At 41.8% G+C, this 17,560-nt stretch overlaps 1 protein-coding gene across 10 annotated transcripts in view; it reads right to left on the reverse strand.

The window, feature by feature from the left end:
• ASRGL1 (asparaginase and isoaspartyl peptidase 1) overlaps nucleotides 1–17,560 on the reverse strand; it is an 84,748-nt gene that overhangs the window by 25,788 nt on the left and 41,400 nt on the right. For 7 of the 10 annotated variants that reach the window (XR_008329428.1, XM_053381255.1, XM_053381253.1 and 4 more), the window contains 2 exons: nucleotides 9,836–10,030; nucleotides 5,939–6,081 (listed from right to left, as the gene is read on the reverse strand). Coding sequence is in view for 9 of the 10 variants with exons in the window: in XM_053381255.1 (XP_053237230.1) it covers nucleotides 5,939–6,081; nucleotides 9,836–10,030 (338 nt within the window). In the remaining variant the exon portion in view is untranslated. Of the gene's footprint in view, nucleotides 1–5,938; nucleotides 6,082–9,835; nucleotides 10,031–10,106; nucleotides 10,264–13,894; nucleotides 14,148–17,560 lie in introns of those variants that run through there. The other 3 variants (XM_053381251.1, XM_053381250.1, XM_053381249.1) reach the window with 3 other exon arrangements.

Here is a 17,560-nt window from a genome sequence, read left to right on the forward strand (position 1 = left end):
ACAAAAGGGGCAAAGTGTGTTTCTGTGTGATTGTGAGGAAGGAAGAAAAGGAGGTGGAGGGGACCAGCTAATTGTCAGAGGAAGCTGCCCCCTGGTATCAAGCTACGGTCAATTTCAGGGCATATGCAAGAAGCCACACTTGGATATGAAATAAAACAGCTACTTTTTAGGCATGCAAAAATGCTGCCTTTCATTTGCTCGGCTTCTGTCACATGGTGTTATATTAATGTGTACCCATGCGCTCCACATGATCCGCTGATGGCAATTTCATAAGGAGATAGCATCAATTGCTACAGGTTGCACCCTACTTCCTGGTTTTGTTGCGACTAGTCTACTCTTGACAAAGTAGGCAGGTTGGAGATTTACATACAAAGAACAGTACCATGGAGCCGGCTACATATGTGGATGCATTACTCTGTTACGATAGTTTCCCACATGGTGACCAATTCTCTGGTGCCAAATGAGCAAAAGTATCTCCTTGTTTCTGAGACAAGAAACACTCAGGAGAATTTTCCTCTCTCGAAGTTATGAACAAGGAAGAGTTTTCAGTCTCCAATAAAGGACAATACAAATAGTCAGGCGATGCATATCTGTGCTTGGATCATATATTATCATTTGCAAAGCAGGACAATGGTGTCAGTTTACTCTTACATGACTGAAATGTTCCAGCTCTTCCCTTTCTTTCTTTTTTTGTTTTGAACATTTGCTTTGTGTAATACTGCCCTCTTCTGCTTTTGTAAAACAAAAAAAAGTACCAACAGTATCTGTAGCTTTTGCATATTTACTCAAAAGTAAACCACACTACGTTCAACAGGACTTACTGTTGAACTCAGGTTAGTGTAAATAGGGTTGCAGTCTTAGATGCAATACATAAAATACCACCACGAAACAATATCAATAGAGGAGACAATAGATATTAAAAACAGGCATATGGCTCTGTGAATGCACCTTGCTACTTATTCTTTAAAAAAATACATACAAATTCACACACTTTACCTTTTGTGCCAAAATCATGATAATTCTTTTTAAAATCATTTATTTTATTAGTGAAAGTCATTCAAGAAAATCTAGTCCTATATCTTATTATGCATACTTAAATCACACTGACTTTAGCTTATATCAGTTTCCCCTTTCCCAAATTTACCACACACACACACACACACACACACACACACACACACACACCTGAAATTCAACACTAGAAACTGCATAGAATGGAGATATTTAGCACACAAACAAACCACTGAAAGTGCACTGACAGGAAATGACACATACAGTGGTACCCTGGGTTACAGACGCTTCAGGTTACAGACTCTGCTAACCCAGAAATAGTACCTCGGGTTAAGAACTTTGCTTCAGGATGAGAACAGAAATCATGCTCCGGCGGCGTGGCGGCAGTGGGAGGCCCCATTAGCTAAAGTGGTACCTCAGGTTAAGAACAGTTTCAGGTTAAGAATGGACCTTCAGAACAAATTAAGTTCTTAACCTGAGGTACCACTGTAATCTTAGCTCAGAGGAGCCAATGAACAATCTCCAGGGCCAATTCCATAGCTAGAACATAGGAAGATGCCTTACAATGAGTTAGACCATTTGTCCATATTCTCCAGTATTGTCTGCTCTAGAAATAAGGGACGTTGTGGGCTTCCAACTCCCATCAGCCCCAGCCAGTGTTCTACACTAGCAGTGGTTCTCCAGTGTTTCAAACGGGAATATTTCCTGGAGAGAAGATATAAGGATTTGAACATGGAACCATTTAATTGCAACACGTGTGCTTTGCCACTGAGCTACAGCCCTTTCTCTTCATTCCTGGCTAATATCACAAATGATCTAAAGGTAACTGGTAGTACTATAAAAATAGATATTAAGGGACCATGCTATTTCTTTATGTGTGGATGTTCAGGGTGGCAGGAGAGGATGTATTGTTTATTAATATCCTTCCTAACTTGCACTAGCAAGTTCCTTTACTTAGCATAGTTTACATTCCCCTTTAATGCAGAAAACTAGCTGCAAATGCATGTGAGTTTCTTAAGACAATATGCAATTCCATCTGGCTTGTCCAGATTGAAATGTGTTCTAATATTTTCCTGGTAAGACCCCTTGAATCCCTCCTAAAAGAATAAAGACACCACAGTCTTATTCATAAGCAATAAAAAGGAAGTTTACTCACGATCAGGCAGAGCACAGTGTGATACCTGAAGGCAGGCTTTAGGTTTAAAGTTACAAGATTATACTAACAGGTTTATGCCATAAGGGAGATGACCTGGGGGACTGCTTGGCTGGCAGCCAGCAGTTCATTCCAGGAAGTTCATAGGAAGAAAAGAAGATGGAAAAGAGAGAGTGGCAGCATGCCTTGGCCTTTTACCAGGTCTGGAAAGGAAGGTCACATGCAAGGAAGGATGCTCCAAGCTAGGAGGAACAGGAAGTTTCGACTGGCTGGAGGACCAAACATTCCCTTGCATGTCCACTCTAGCAAAACAAGGAATGTTGTATTTGACTGCTCCCAGTGGATTACACCCCACACTTTAGAGATTTATATCTGGCACCTTTTCAGATGCCTGGAATTGGCTTTTAGAGTAGATAGTGTGAATGCACCACTGGAAATCCCTTTTATTTGCTTACCAAACATTCATCCGTAACCACAGTTCATGCTAATTACAGTTCCCGTTGACTTTCAAATGGATACATGACGACCCTCATCTGAAGAAATCATGCATCAACCCATTAAAATTAATGGTACCTAAGTTAATCTTAAGCACCAACTTGTCATATTCATTTCAGTGCAGCCCGAGTACAACAAACCTGTTCTAGATTGGAGCCTTCTAAGAAATTTGCCAAAAAGCTAGAATAATATCTGATGTTCATTGGGGAAGCAATAACTAATTTATTTAGTATAAGGACTAGGAAACAGCTCAAGACAGGATTGCTTGTTTACTATTCAGATGTCACACACAACTGCATCATATTTTTCCATGGTATTTTCAGTGTTCCATCAAACAAACAAACAAACAAACAAACAAACAAACATTTATTGTCACTACACCGCCTGTGTGCAGTGAAATTAAATGAGCCCCCCCATACACTCAGTCTTATTCGCGCTCTGTGTGCTTGTCGGAAGTCAATTGCACCACTATTTTTTTCTATTCAGCAGCCCAACAGCCCACAGATAACATCTATAAAAATCATAGTCTGTTCTATTTTTTGTAGTTCTCACCTTGTTAAACTTGTACTGGGAGTTTTCCTGCATAAACAGCCAATGAAATAGATGTGACCTTAATTTTCAGCTTTTACATTCAAAAACTCATTCTTTAATCTGGTAAAAATGCAATCCTAGGCTTGCTCTGCCTCTGGCAGGAAGGTAAACAGGGAACCAGGCAGAGGGCCTTCTCAGTAGTGGCGCCCTCCCTGTGGAACGCCCTCCCACCAGATGTCAAAGAGAACAACAACTACCAGACTTTTAGAAGACATCTGAAGGCAGCCCTGTTTAGGGAAGCTTTTAATGTTTGATGTATTACAGTATTTTAATATTTTTTTTGGAAGCCGCCCAGAGTGGCTGGGGAAGCCCAGAATGATGGGCGAGGTATAAATAAATGTATTATTATTATTATTATTATTATTATTATTATTATTATTATTTCCGTGCGCTGCTCCGGTTCACCAGAAGCGGCTTAGTCATACTGGCCACTTGACCCGGAAGCTGTACGCCAGCTCCTTCGGCAAGTAAAGCGAGATGAGCACCGCAACCCCAGAGTCGTCTGCGACTGGACCTAATGGTCAGGGATTCCCTTTACCTTTACCTTATGCTTGCCCTGCCTTCTCAGAAACAAATTCCAATGTATTCAGAGGGGCTAAATCAAAGATTATCCCAACTGGTTATTGATCAGAATAAATAAATCTACACCAAATATTATGCATATACAGGATTGCTGCCCAAATGAACTATTGTTGGTGAAAGCTCATACCTGATAATCTAGCTAGTCTCCAAGATGCCAAAGTGCACTGACTTTTTGTTGCTAAAAGAACTAATCCAGCTACTCTCCTGGGACTTATTCTCAAGTAATTATTTCCTCTCCTGCTGCAAATAAGAAAAGCACACCACAAATTTTGGTAAAGCTCCAAAAGCAATCATTTAAGAGATCTGTACTTCTGAGGAATTATTCACTTGTGAAAGGAAATAGTCTGCCCAGCCTAATGAAATGTATCTCAATAGACTATTTAACAGGCTAAGCTCATGGGTGTTGCTAGACAAAATCCAAAGAAATACGCTTTGGCCACCAGATGGAGCCAATATTGTGCCACGGGAAGATAACCAAGTCTTGGAGAAACGTATTTATTTTGCTTGTTCAGAATGGTAAATTTCAAAAGGGCCAAAGAGGACCTAAAACAAAAATTTTCATAACCTGGTATTCTTTGATTATATATTTGCATTTAAATTTCTGATTAGTTTAAAGGCTTAAGGAAGTTTCCCTAAGTTTATAAAGAAATGGTCACACATGGGGAAAATGCATTTTGCCTTACCAGGCTGCATGAAAAGAAATAGCATAATGCATATTCACAATGGGGATTTGCAACAAAATATTGAAGTTTGCAGTGTTCCTAGCGGGGTGTAAAGTACCAGTTCAAACATAAAACAGACCTCCACCACCACCACCAAAACTACAATTATGAGAGGAAGACTTACCTATTCACTTATTCCATAGCATGAATAATTTTGTACATTACTATCATGTTGCCTCTTACTTGCCTCTTCATGTGCACCATGGCAAGAAAGATCAGCACTGGCTAATGATGTGTCAGTGATCAAGATACATATCATAGAGAAAGGCAGCTTCCCATTTTCTAGTCACAGGTGAGAAACACAACTTCAGCAAAAGAAAGTTTTCTGGCTTCTGAACAAGCAAGGATACAAACCATGGTTTCATAGCCTGGCATTAACCATAGTTTCCTGATGCAGACATAACAGGAAACATGGGCTCCTGATTTGTTTCCCTGCTCACACACGAAGGGGTGGGTGAAGTGGCTGTGTGCAAGTGCAAAAAGCTCTTTCACATCTGAGCTTCTTAAAGAGTGCTTGTGATGAACTGCTGAATGTGGCCAGGACCTTAGATCCCTCAAAATAAATATGAGGGTCATTCAAAATGCACCTTGGTATGTCAGTCTTTGGGTTTCAATGGTGCTTGCTAAATGCCTGCCTAATCAGTGCCTTTTCAGCTTCTTTCTTCCCTTCCCTGCCACAGAGCAGATCTGCCTCTTCTGCAGCTGTTGACCAACTGGCTCTCTAAAGTCAGGACTAGAAAGCCAAGGATGCAAAAATTAGGAAAATTCCAAAAACGTCCAGCCATGACTATAATCAGAAAACAGGTAAATAAGACCATGAAGTGTTGGGGGGGGGGTTGTTGTCAAAATAGAACATTGTTTGAACTGGGGGAATCTCAAGGATTTGAAATTCCCCTGAGAGAACCCTGCAAACACTGTCTTTTTTCTTTTTCACAAAGTGAAACCTTGGTGCAACTTGTCCCTTCTGACATTTTAAAATCAGTAATGCAGTGATATCATTGAACAATGAAGTACTGGAATTAAAACATAAACTGTAGAATGATGTAGCGAATAGGCATGGTGGGTTTAAAAAGGCTTGGTCCACAACTGCTGTTTTTGAGGAGGGAGAAAGGTTGGCAACAGAACACACATTATGGTCTGTCAGAACCTCTTCTCCAAAAAGAAAAAGATTGAAAGGTGATCACACAGTCTGAAGGAGTGTCTGTCGAACCCAGATATTTTCCTATATTAAAAACAAACAAACACCACTTTCAATCATTCTTGATGATTGGTCATGCCAGCTGGGGCAGGTGGGAATCCAAAATCCTTTGGAAGGCCTCTGGTTTTCCATCCCTATCATATTTTTCTTTTGTTTTTCTTTTGTTCAAGTGCACATTCAGCCTACCTTTTCCATGACAAGGCGAGCAAGCTTTATTGGGTTGGCTATACATTTCACTGCAGATACTGCTCCGGAGGCTAGATTTTTTCCATCCATGATAATGGCATCCATTTCCACTTCACCCTTCTCATTTAACACAGAGCCACGACCTAACAATCAAACGGGGGGGGGGGGGGACATTAAGTATTACTACTATATGAGGGAAACAACTATAAGAGCATAAGTAGATGGGGAATAATGGAGCACTGTATTGAGTGATAGTTTCTCATATTCTGACTTTGAGAGCCTCCTCACAGAGAGGCATCTGGCACCTTCATTTTGCAGTTTTCATCATAAACTGAAGATGAACCTCTTTACCCTGAGCTTTGTCAACTCATATATATTTTAGGACTCACCCAATTATCTTGACTGTCACTTTATTTTCAACACTAGTTTTTTTAAAAGGTTGTTGTAACCCACCCTGGGACCTCATGGTGAAGGGTGTGTAAGAAATCTAATAACAACAATAATTTGGAATCTTTAAATATACAGCTCACAAATTTCTAGCTTGAACAGTCCTGAAGGTACAGATCTTGATTCAAATGAAACAACGGTGAACAATTGTGGATTCTTAAAACACACTAAAAATGTGGGGTTACAATAAAGCAGATTTTTGTTGCCACCTACCTACCAACCATGAATTCTCTCCTACAAGGTGCTAAAATAAATAATGTCACTACATGGTATACATACAGCTATAGCAAAGCCTCACAAATGCAAAACCTTTCCATTTTTGCTTTCTTTAAATCAAGCCATCAGCCTGAGTTCCTAAATTGCAGTGCTAAGTTAGAGTGTGTTTAGTTGCTCATATCTCAAATGCTGTAGATGACCCTTAGGGTCCCTTCCAACTCTATGATGCTGTGGTTTAGGATGATTTGGTGCAATGGTGCTGCCCAAGGAAGAAATTCCAAATGATACCCTGTGCCTGCATTTTAAGAAAAGAGGGGTACTTGCTGCCCTTTAATGGCACATAAAAATCTCCACCTGATGCCAGCGCCCCCCTTATTTATTTATTTTATTTGCATACTGCCCTTCATCTGTAGATCTTGGGACGATTGACAGCATAAAAAAAAAGATAAAAACACAAATACATAATAAATAATAAATAAGCAAGACTGGCTCTGTCTTATTGTTTCCTAATTGCCCTGTTTGCAAGTGGGATGAAGAGTGTTTTCTAGAACACTGTGGCTCACTTGCAGGTTTCTAAGGGTAATCAGAAAGGATAACACCCTTTTGGCACATTTTCCCAGAGCAATGGACAAAGTAGCCATTCCTCAACCCCTCCATGCTCTACTAATGTTGTCAATATGCTCCTGCAGCATCACATTCACCCAACATGACAGTAGGGCTGCTTTGTCCTTTATGAAGATAACAGCTGCATGGTATGTTTCAACTCCCATCTTTTTTGCACAGCTCATTTTCTCCATATATTTTATGAGCCTTAACACATGTAGATATGAGTGACTACAGAACTAAATACCTTGTACATCGAGGGTAGCCAAAATTTAACAACCTGGTTGCTTGGCTATCACAACTACAGGCCAACATACTAGCTATTTCCCCTGCAAAAGCACCAGTGGAAATACAAAGTACTTTTACTAACAAGGTACCAAAATACTGAATTTTTCTGAATAAAGAGGAAGTATTCTCAAACAAAAGCTTTGCTAATTTTAGAATGGAAGGATCTTGCAAAAAAATAGAGAGAGAGTCTTACACAAACGCTACATTTTTATAAGCTTGCTAAATGTCAAAGTTGTCATCGACTGATGATAACTCAGATTATCTCAGAAAGGTTATCAGGGATTTGTGATGGCTTAATAGCAGCTCTTCATAGTCAACATCATCCATCCCCCTCTCCTTCAAAAATTGGGGAGAGGGGTTGCTTTTGACTTATGTGCAATAATGACTGCAATCCTAAACCACATAAGTAATTCATCTAGTTCCGGTTCTCAAAGAATAAAGCAGTCTCACTTCAAAATGGCACAATTCGTTCACAAAGTTGAATACATTGGTCTGGACTCTCCCAGCCTTCTTTTTTTACTTCCGTCTTAAGTAACCGAATTGCTCTGGGAAACAGGCCACAGTACAAGTGCCACAGAGCTGGAGGTCGCGCAGACAGTTGAGTGGTCGGTTGTGGTGTCACTCAGCTCTTCCATACCTCCAGCTCTGTGGCACTTGTACTGTGGCCTGACACTGATCTCTTGTCTGTTGTTGTTGTTTAGTCGTTTAGTCGTGTCCGACTCTTCATGACCCCATGGACCAGAGCACGCCAGGCACTCCTGTCCTCCACTGCCTCCCGCAGTTTGGTCAAACTCATGCTGGTAGCTTCAAGAACACTGTCCAACCATCTCATCCTCTGTCGTCCCCTTCTCCTTGTGCCCTCAATCTTTCCCAACATCAGGGTCTTTTCCAGGGAGTCTTCTCTTCTCATGAGGTGGCCAAAGTATTGGAGCCTCAGCTTCAGGATCTGTCCTTCCAGTGAGCACTCAGGGCTGTTTCCTGAAGAATGGATAGGTTTGATCTTCTTGCAGTCCATAGGACTCTCAAGAGTCTCCTCCAGCACCATAATTCAAAAGCATCAATTCTTTGGTGATCAGCCCTCTCTTGTCTGTAACTTTGGTTAATAGGCAGCAGAGAGTGGAAAGGGATACCGACAACAAAAACCCCTTCCCCACAATGAATGAGGCTCTCTAAGCCATGTTTTGAGAATCACTGACACATAAATACCTTTTCCTCTCATAAAAAGCAAAGGGAGCCACACTGATCCATAAAGAAAATTCCAGTTAGGCTGTTTAATAGCATGCTGCTGGATTACCAAGTCAAGCCAGTGGAATTGTCAATGTAAAAATGAGAAGAATCCATAAAGAGGAGTTATCCTGCTAAAATTGTATCTGTTTTATCATGCTGGAGACATTGAATTTAAAATATTTCCTGCTGTTTACCAAACTTCATTCAGGCAGAAAGTAAGAAATGGTATTCTCAACTTGAAACGTGGAACAAGTACAATACATTTCCCTTTAGACCTGATGCTTATTAATTTATTCATTTCCTAAAGCTATTGCATCTTATTGTTATTATTTAATTTATTAATCTCCTTTTACATGTGTCTCAAGGTGATTTGCAACCATACCATGAAAACAGATAAAAATAGTTTTAAAACAGTACCAAAAATTGAAGATGGGTTTAAGTAAGAATACAAAATGAACACCTACGGCAGGGACCTTTTCATCCAGATGAAAAAGATTGTTGAAACAAAAAGGGCTTGTTTGCAGAAAGTACACATAGTGAGCAACCTGCTGCATCTCACCAGTGATACTGCCCTTCATGCAAACATATCCCCAAATGGTTCACACTGAGAAATTACAATAAAATACAATTTCATAATTAATCCCCAAGCATACCCCCACAATTAAAATAAAAAAGCACTTTCCAAATTCTCTTCAAAACCAGCCAAATGGGTGACTCACTTCCAGTGTTTAAAATATAACTTCCTCTTCCATCCAATCTAAAAATGTCATTTTATTTAAAAAGCCAGGGAGAATAAAAATGTCTGGAACTGGCTCCTAAAAGGCAACAATTCCCAGGAGAGGGAATTCCATAACTGATGATAAAGCCCTGCTCCATCACGCACAGGCACAACTTCTGTTATTTATATTTAAGACAACCGTTTGCTGCCCTGAGGTGCTTGAAGTATAAAATCTGAAACAGATAAACAGCAGAGAAAGGCGAGGCAGTGTCGAAAAGAGAAGCAGTACATGGTTGCTTCAGTTATCTGTGCTAGGGCTTAAGTTAGAAGCTGAGTTCCATTGGGACATGGGAATTAGGCCGAAGGCCGTGGGAGCACAGAAAGTTCACAAAAATTACCTGCATTAAAATGAGGATCCTCTTCCATTACTACCACAGCTTCTTCCACTGCATCTAATGCACTCCCTCCATGTTTAAGGATACCGTAACCTTTCAGCGCTGCTCTGGTGACACCAGAACGACATCCGTCTTCTCTATCTTTAAAGATGCGACCAGCTCCACCATGAACCACGATTACTGGCTTCATGTTGTTTCCTGGATGGAAATACAGAATTGTTACTCGGTCAGAAGAACTAACATCCCTTACAAAACAGACAAAGTCAAAGCATACTGCCTGCAAGCTTCCTTCCTTTAATTTCACGTCTCAGCTGTGGAAATGGGATGAGCTGTTGCCTAGATCTCATTCACGAAGCGACCACATAGCTCGCAGGACATCTCCTGACCCTGAAAATCCTGTCAAGAGTTGTGCAATGCTGCCATTTTCAGCATGTGAGGAATTCTTTATCTAGAATCTTCCTACCAGCTGAGGGTTCAAAGTGCAGTCTTACTCCTGTTAAGTTTAAATGGACTTTTATTACTGATTAAAAGAGGAAGGAAAACACACAATATTTCATGAGGAGAGAGCATGACACAGGCTTAGCCAACACAGCATGTTTTCCAAGTAATCAAATCACTTCATATGCTGCCTCAATAATTCTAGCTCACATTGTTTTCTTTAAAAGGTCGTCACCTGATTAGAGAAATCTTACAGTGCAAGCCTAACCAAGTCTGCTCAGAGCTAAGTCCTACTGAGGGCAAAAGGGTTTACTCTCAGGTAAGTGAGTACAGAATTGCAGCTTTAATATATTAGTTGTATGCAGTGCTGTTATTTTAGAAAAAGAGGTGCCAGAACTCACCATGAATGCCTCCCTTGTTCTCTTAGAATGGCAATGGCGCCTACCTGAGAGGTGCCGGAACTGAGTTCCGGTTAGTTTCGGCAGAAAAGAAGCCCTGGCTGTATGAATTTTAACTGATTACATCTGCATATATTTGCATGTACATAAAATATTTATTTTGCAGAGATAAGAAAGCACTCTCTCTTTGTTTTCAGATACCACATAAATCTGTTGTAGCAGACACCATCTTGTGAGAAGCATCTTTTAAAGGAAGGGAACAGACTCATCTATAATGATGCCTGCCATGTACAGTTATTAAAAAGGAACATTTAATAATTAACATTAAGGGAGAGGAAACATCTGTGTCCTGGTTAGGTGGGCTACATTTTAGTCAATCAAAAGGCCTTTAATCAATAAATCTGATTGATTAATTAATTAATCAGTATCCTAATTATTATTCTCATGGAAAGTATGAGGGAGATGCGTGTGCTCCCAAAACATTCGGGAACATCACGGGGAGTGATGCTCTACCATTGCTGTTTTGCAAATGCCAGCAGTATGACTGGTGACTGGCACCTCTCCTTCACACTAATTTATCATATCAAAGACCCACGGTGAATTAGTATATCTGCAGGCTGCTGTGTGAAGCTCAGAGCAGCTTGTCTATGGATGGGTAAGCTTTCATAACCCTGTGTCTTCATTCTGCAATGTCTGTGCCTATCAAACTCGCATGGCATGAGCAGTTTAGCTCTGCAGAATTACAATACCAGGTGAAAAGAATGGAGACATGTATGTTTCCAGGGTGTAAACCAGGACACATATCATATTATTCTAAATCAGAAGGCTACTTTCAACGGTATGATTTTCATCAGTGCAATTGATGCTGTAACTCTAGTGCTGAAAACTGTAGCTGAATATTTTTACAAAAACATCTACTGAATATCTAGGCATGGGCACAAAAGGGGATGGAGTGCTTTGGTATACCATTGTCTGCCTCAGAAAAAGCTCTTCCTGTGTGAATTTATGTTACAGGAATGAGATACAGGCACACAACCTTGAGGGAAAATCCATAATGAAGTAAGCAGAGTTAAACCGATCCTTTCTTTGGAAGTTGGGGGCGGTATGTGTACTCAAAAAAAATTATTTAGGCAAATAAGTAAATCTGCATCCATTAAATATTTCCCATCAATTCATATTTAAAATGTTATATTTGATCCTTCAGGGGTATTTTCTTGGCATGGCTGGCTACTGTATATTCCATACCAAGAGAAACAGATCTTATTTCTGAGAAAAGATATTATTTATTTAGACTTTGAAGGGGACTCTGCCACAAGTGCCAATACAAGTCGATTTTAGAATTATGGCCAACATCAGTTTATTTGTAATCTTTGGGAACTTGTCAAAAAATGTGTCACATACAAAATATGTAAAGTTGTTTGTTTTTAATGACATGGAATGCATAGGCACATATGACAGGTGTGGATGACCTGGGCTGCCTCCAGATTATCAGTGTTTTGTGTGAGGGAGTCAATAACATACTGTAAAGCTGAGTTTGTGCAATTAAAGTGGAGCAAAGTGCTCTATTGTTGCAAAAACAACAATACTTTTTGCTGTTAGGAAAGAGATGGGGAAATGCACTAAATGCTGTTGGATAAACAACTGGTTAATGCAAATACGTCAAACCACTGCACAAGCAAATCAGAATGAATGCTCATAGCTCTACAGCCTCCCCACAAGCACACAGTAAAGACTGGTCATAGTATGACATCTGTGTAAGCTTTCTGCCAGCAAATCAGGGTGGATTCTCAATAAACAGATCACATAGAAGAACCCTACACAGCCACAGAACTCATCAGGGAAATGGGCAGTGTAGCAAGCCTTGCTGAAAGCCTTTAAACAACAGGCAATGTAGACCTAAACAGGCCTTTTTAAAAGTGCCCAATGAGTCTTACTCCCTAGTAAGAATGGGATTACAACCAAAGGGTCGTATTCAAGTAAGTCCTGCTCACAGCAGACCCACTGACAGGGCTGGCCCAATACATTTTGGCACCCGAGACTAACAACACAATCCTTCACCACATACACACACACACCAGTTGAAATGAGAGGGCAGAGTATAAATCAGCTTTAGGGTGAGAGGGAAAGGCGAAGATTTTATGGGGGAAGTGAAGATTAGCAATGGAATGAGTGGAGGAGGCTGTGGAGGAAGAGGAGGAAGGAACAACAGAGGCCAGCCCTGCCGACTGAAATTAATGAACCTAAATTAATTATGTCTGAGTGTCAATGGGCCTACTCTGAGTAGAGCTAGCATTGGAAACCACTCATAATAATGGTGTATTTCCCTGTGGCGTCATCGCACAGAGGAAAGCGGATATTGCAAGATGTGCATTATTTCCTCCTTAAGCTGCAAGCACAACACGATGCCAAAATCAGAACACCTGAGAAATTTAGGTCAGGCCGGGGCTAGGAAAGAAGCAAAAAAAAAGCTAATACTATTCTAGGCTACATCAACTGAAGTATGGTGCCCTGAACAAGGGAAGTAATAATCCCAGTCTATTCTGTGTGCCCTACAATTTAAGAAGGATGTTGACAAGCTAGAACATGCGTAGAGGAGGGTGACCAAGATGATCAGGGGTCTGGAAAACAAGCCTTATGAGGAACAGTTGAGGGAGCGGGGTATGTTTAGCCTGGCAGAGGAGATATGATAGCCACCTTCAAATATCTGAAGGGCTTTCAAGTGGAAGATGGAGCAAGCTTCTTTTCTCCTGCTCCAGAAGCGAGGATCTAAACCGATGGCTTCAAGTTACAAGAAAGGAGATTCTGACTAAACACCTGGAAGAACTTTCTGACAGTAAGAGCTGTTCGACAATAGAATGGTCTCCTTTGGGAGGTGGTGCACTCTGCTTCCTTGGAGGTTTTTAAAGCATAGGTCAGACAGCCAGTCTGTCATGGATGATCTAGTTGAAATTCCTGCATTGCAGGGGGTTGGACTGGATGACCCTTGAGGTCCCTTCCAACTCTGCAATTCCTTCAATGCCCTCCCACTGGCGAAGGGTTTTTGCTAGGCCACCTGTGACGTCTCCTTTATTCACACTTACTGTCTGACTCTGGGAACGTGTGGATTCCCCCGAGTAGCTAGCAAGCTGGAGGGAAGCCAGCAAAGGGAGGAAAGCTCCCACCCATACACTCATTCATCCATTCTCCCGGCCTGTTGCAAGCCGTCCTCTCCCAGAGGTTTACTCACGGGTGGTTGCTTTTCCCGACTGCCCTTCAAAACCATCACCCTAGCATTTAAAATCGTTAAAAGCAGAGCACGGAGGAAGCCAAGAGCGGCTGCAAATAATATTCCTCTTACAGTTAAATGTATTTCCAGAGCTCCACGGAGGGTGGGTGGGTAGGTAGGAGGGGTGATCACATGGCGAGGACAACTCCCCTTTCGCACCCTTGCCCTTAGAAAAGAGAGCCGCCTCGTTTTGCCTCCGTTTCAATGGGTTTGAAGCGAAGCTGCCCTCAACTGGAATGGCCGCTGCCGCCTTCAGGTCCGCCCCTCGCGAAAATGGCCGACCCATCCCATCCGATTCAATTGTAACTGAAGCAAAACGACCGCCAGCTGTAAAGATGGCCGGTGCGCATCTCTTTCTCTCTGTCTCTCTCTGTGCACAGAAGGGAGGTGTTCGCTTTTATCTGGCACTTTGGTTTCTCCCTCCTCCTCCTCCCCTTCCTCCTCCTCTCCACAAAGTGAGAATGCTGAAGCAGCAGGAGGCAGAGGTGGTTAGTTCAAATGTGACTGCATCTCACTGAACGGGATTTTGGCAGCCCAGAACAGCAAAAAAGAAAACCCAATAGATCCTAGCAGAAATATTCGCAGATCATAGGGAGGATTTTAACACGCAGGCAGCCTGCACTTGCTCTCATAACCATTTTCTGGAGATTTTCCTCCTCTACCCTATTCACCACCCCCTATCATTTACAGTATTTTTAAGTGTCTTTATGCTTTTGAATTATGGTGCTGGAGGAGACACTTGAGAGTCCCATGGACTGCAAGAAGATCAAACCTATCCATTCTTCAGGAAATCAGCCTTGAGTGCTCACTGGAAGGACAGATCATGAAGCTGAGGCTCCAATACTTTGGCCACCTCATGAGAAGAGAAGACTCCCTGGAAAAGACACTGATGTTGGGAAAGATGGAGGGCACAAGGAGAAGGGGATGACAGAGGATGAGATGGTTGGATAGTGTTCTCGAAGTTACCAGCATGAGTTTGACCAAACTGCGGGAGGCAATGGAAGACAGGAGTGCCTGACGTGCTCTGGCCCATGGGGTCACAAAGAGTCGGACACGACTAAACAACAACAACAGCAAAGTGTCTTTACTGTTAGTTGCGTGTCGAGGTCCTCCAATCCACCCCCACATGATTCACACTTCACACATAATTTTTGTTTAAGGTTTTTGGCATAATTTTGGCCACAACTTTATTAAAATACATAAATGTGAGTGGTTGCTTAGGCATTGGTTATGACTATCTGTCCCCACGCCTAGGGACAGGACTGACTTCCGGATTCCAGTGAAAGCCAGTAAGGGAAAACAATATTGGGGAGAGCATGGAGCCGGGCACCAGACCCTCACCCCCTCCTCATGCTCCCTGGGGCTTGCACGGCCCTAAGCCCCCTTCAGGGGTACGGATGAAAGAATGGCAAGCCCCTGGATTCCTTTAACGGAATTCCCTTTCCGCAGCAGCATTGGAGGGGCAGGCACTGCCAATCCATGCCCCTCCACCAACCAATTTTTTAACCAATGCCTAACCGCAACCTTACAAGTTGTGACGATTTGCTACGCAGTAGGCAAAAACCAAATGGCACCAGCCAATCAGCCAAGTGGACAAAATTCCCACCAGGCCCCTGCCCCAAAAGCAGGTGACCCCATGACAGGCATAGCAAGGTCAACCAGGAGCCCTAAATTAGGGTGGGTGGGCGGATGATCCGATGCACACAGCAAAAGTGCCTAGTCAGAGCTGGGTGACTTCATTTTATAACCTTTGGTCCAACCCCCTAAATGGCAACACCAAAATTTGCCCAGCAACCCAACTGCCCAATCACTGTGGATGGTCATCCAAACTAACCCGCCCAGCAACAGAGGGGGGGCCTTCCAGACCTCACCGCAACACGTGCTCTCTATTAATGAGAACATGCTTTACTTTATTTCTTTTTCTGTAGTTATACTATTGTTTCAGGGCTATTTTCAACCCTTAATTTGAAGTAGCAGTTTGACTGTCCAGATTTAGCCCTGGAACGCCTAAGGAATAATTAAGGTGTGTCACTGACCCATGAGGATGTGCACAATGCCTATTCTAAAAATTACCCCACACAGTTGTGAATTTGGCCATGGGTTTCTTTGTCAGAGCAAACTTGGGCATTAATAAATTCCAGATATAATCTTGAGATTAGCATGCAATGAATTTACAAGATATCATTTTATTTTATGAGGTTTCATAGGCCAATGGCATACTGAATCAGCCTTCTACGCTTGCTTATTTGGCAGCAAGTCCCATTGAATTATTCAGGGTTTACATCTAAGCAAACACTGGGGGGCGGGGGGAGAGGAAGTAAATATTACAAATAACTGAACAAATAGTGAGTAGACTTGGAGTCTGAAGACCTAGTATTCCAGATCTACCACAATGTGCATCTGTGGATGAAACCTGTATCCAGGCAGTGTCTTTCCACTCACTGCTTAAACCGAGGATTGGGAAATTGGATCATAAGAAGAGCCTGTTGGATCAGAGCAATAGTCTTTGTAGTCCTATAGCCCACTGTTCTCATAGTGGCCAGCTAAGTGCTTGCAAAACGCTCCTCACCCCCGAAAACAGGAAGAAAGGTGTGTTTTGGAACTTCAGGATGCATTTGCATGGGGATAAAGGAATGAAGGAGATTTCTCCTGCAAATCTACCTTTGTTGTAGAATGCAGCTTTCTCCCCCTCACACAATGGGGAAGGAAGAAAAAAAATGAGTTGGGAAAAGTCTTCTTTGTTGCCTTCGCTTGCAAAACGCTCCTTTCTTCCTCCCGTCCATGTCACGGTGTCAATTCCCATGAAAGGATTTTAATAAGTGAGTGGAATACCCATTTGTCAATCATGTGACGTCGTAATGAAACCAAGTGATTGAAAGTTGGGTTGACCTGCCCGTCTGCCAAAGTTGGCCCATGAGAAGGGAGAGAAAGTTTCCCACTCCTTTAAAAGGCAGTCCTTGACATCATGCTTTTTGGGAGGTGGAGAAGAAATTGGAGATTAATAGTGCTGTCCTATGCATGTCTAATTAGAAGTAAGCCCCATATATTCAATGGGACTTTCTCCCAAGTAGACATGCTAAAGAATCAGTGAATTTGTAGAAATAAAGTTTTAATGGGGCAATTTCACAAACCATATCTCCTTGAATTACAGGGTCTGTTCTATAAATTATCAGTTGAATCACTGTTTCTCTCCAGTGATAGTTATAACCACAGGAAGCCCGTCTTTTCCATCTGGGAAGTGCAGACACAGTTGCAAAGTTTGGAAGCCTGTCCTTTGCTATCTGGATGGACAGAAGTGTCACACTTTGTCAAAGTTTAATATAATCTAAAAAAAGAGATGTCTTGCCCTCAAAATTTTACAAAAGGAACAGGAAAATAAAGTACAGTGAAGAAGGTGCCCTGAAGATTCCCACCACTCTCCTTACACAAAATGCACCACTACTTGGTGGACCTTTAAAAAAAAGGTCAGAAGAAACACAATACTAAATGGCACTGACATGTTAGATCCAGGCTGAATGACATGACCCTTTTTCAGAATAAAATGAAACTCTGAATTACAGAACTTTGCCAGGAAGGTAACAAAGTCATCATTTTAGAATGACCTAGAAATGTAGACAACGATACAAA

Source organism: Podarcis raffonei, chromosome 3 (genome assembly GCF_027172205.1).
Source record: "Podarcis raffonei isolate rPodRaf1 chromosome 3, rPodRaf1.pri, whole genome shotgun sequence".
NCBI classification, from domain to species: domain Eukaryota; kingdom Metazoa; phylum Chordata; class Lepidosauria; order Squamata; family Lacertidae; genus Podarcis; species Podarcis raffonei.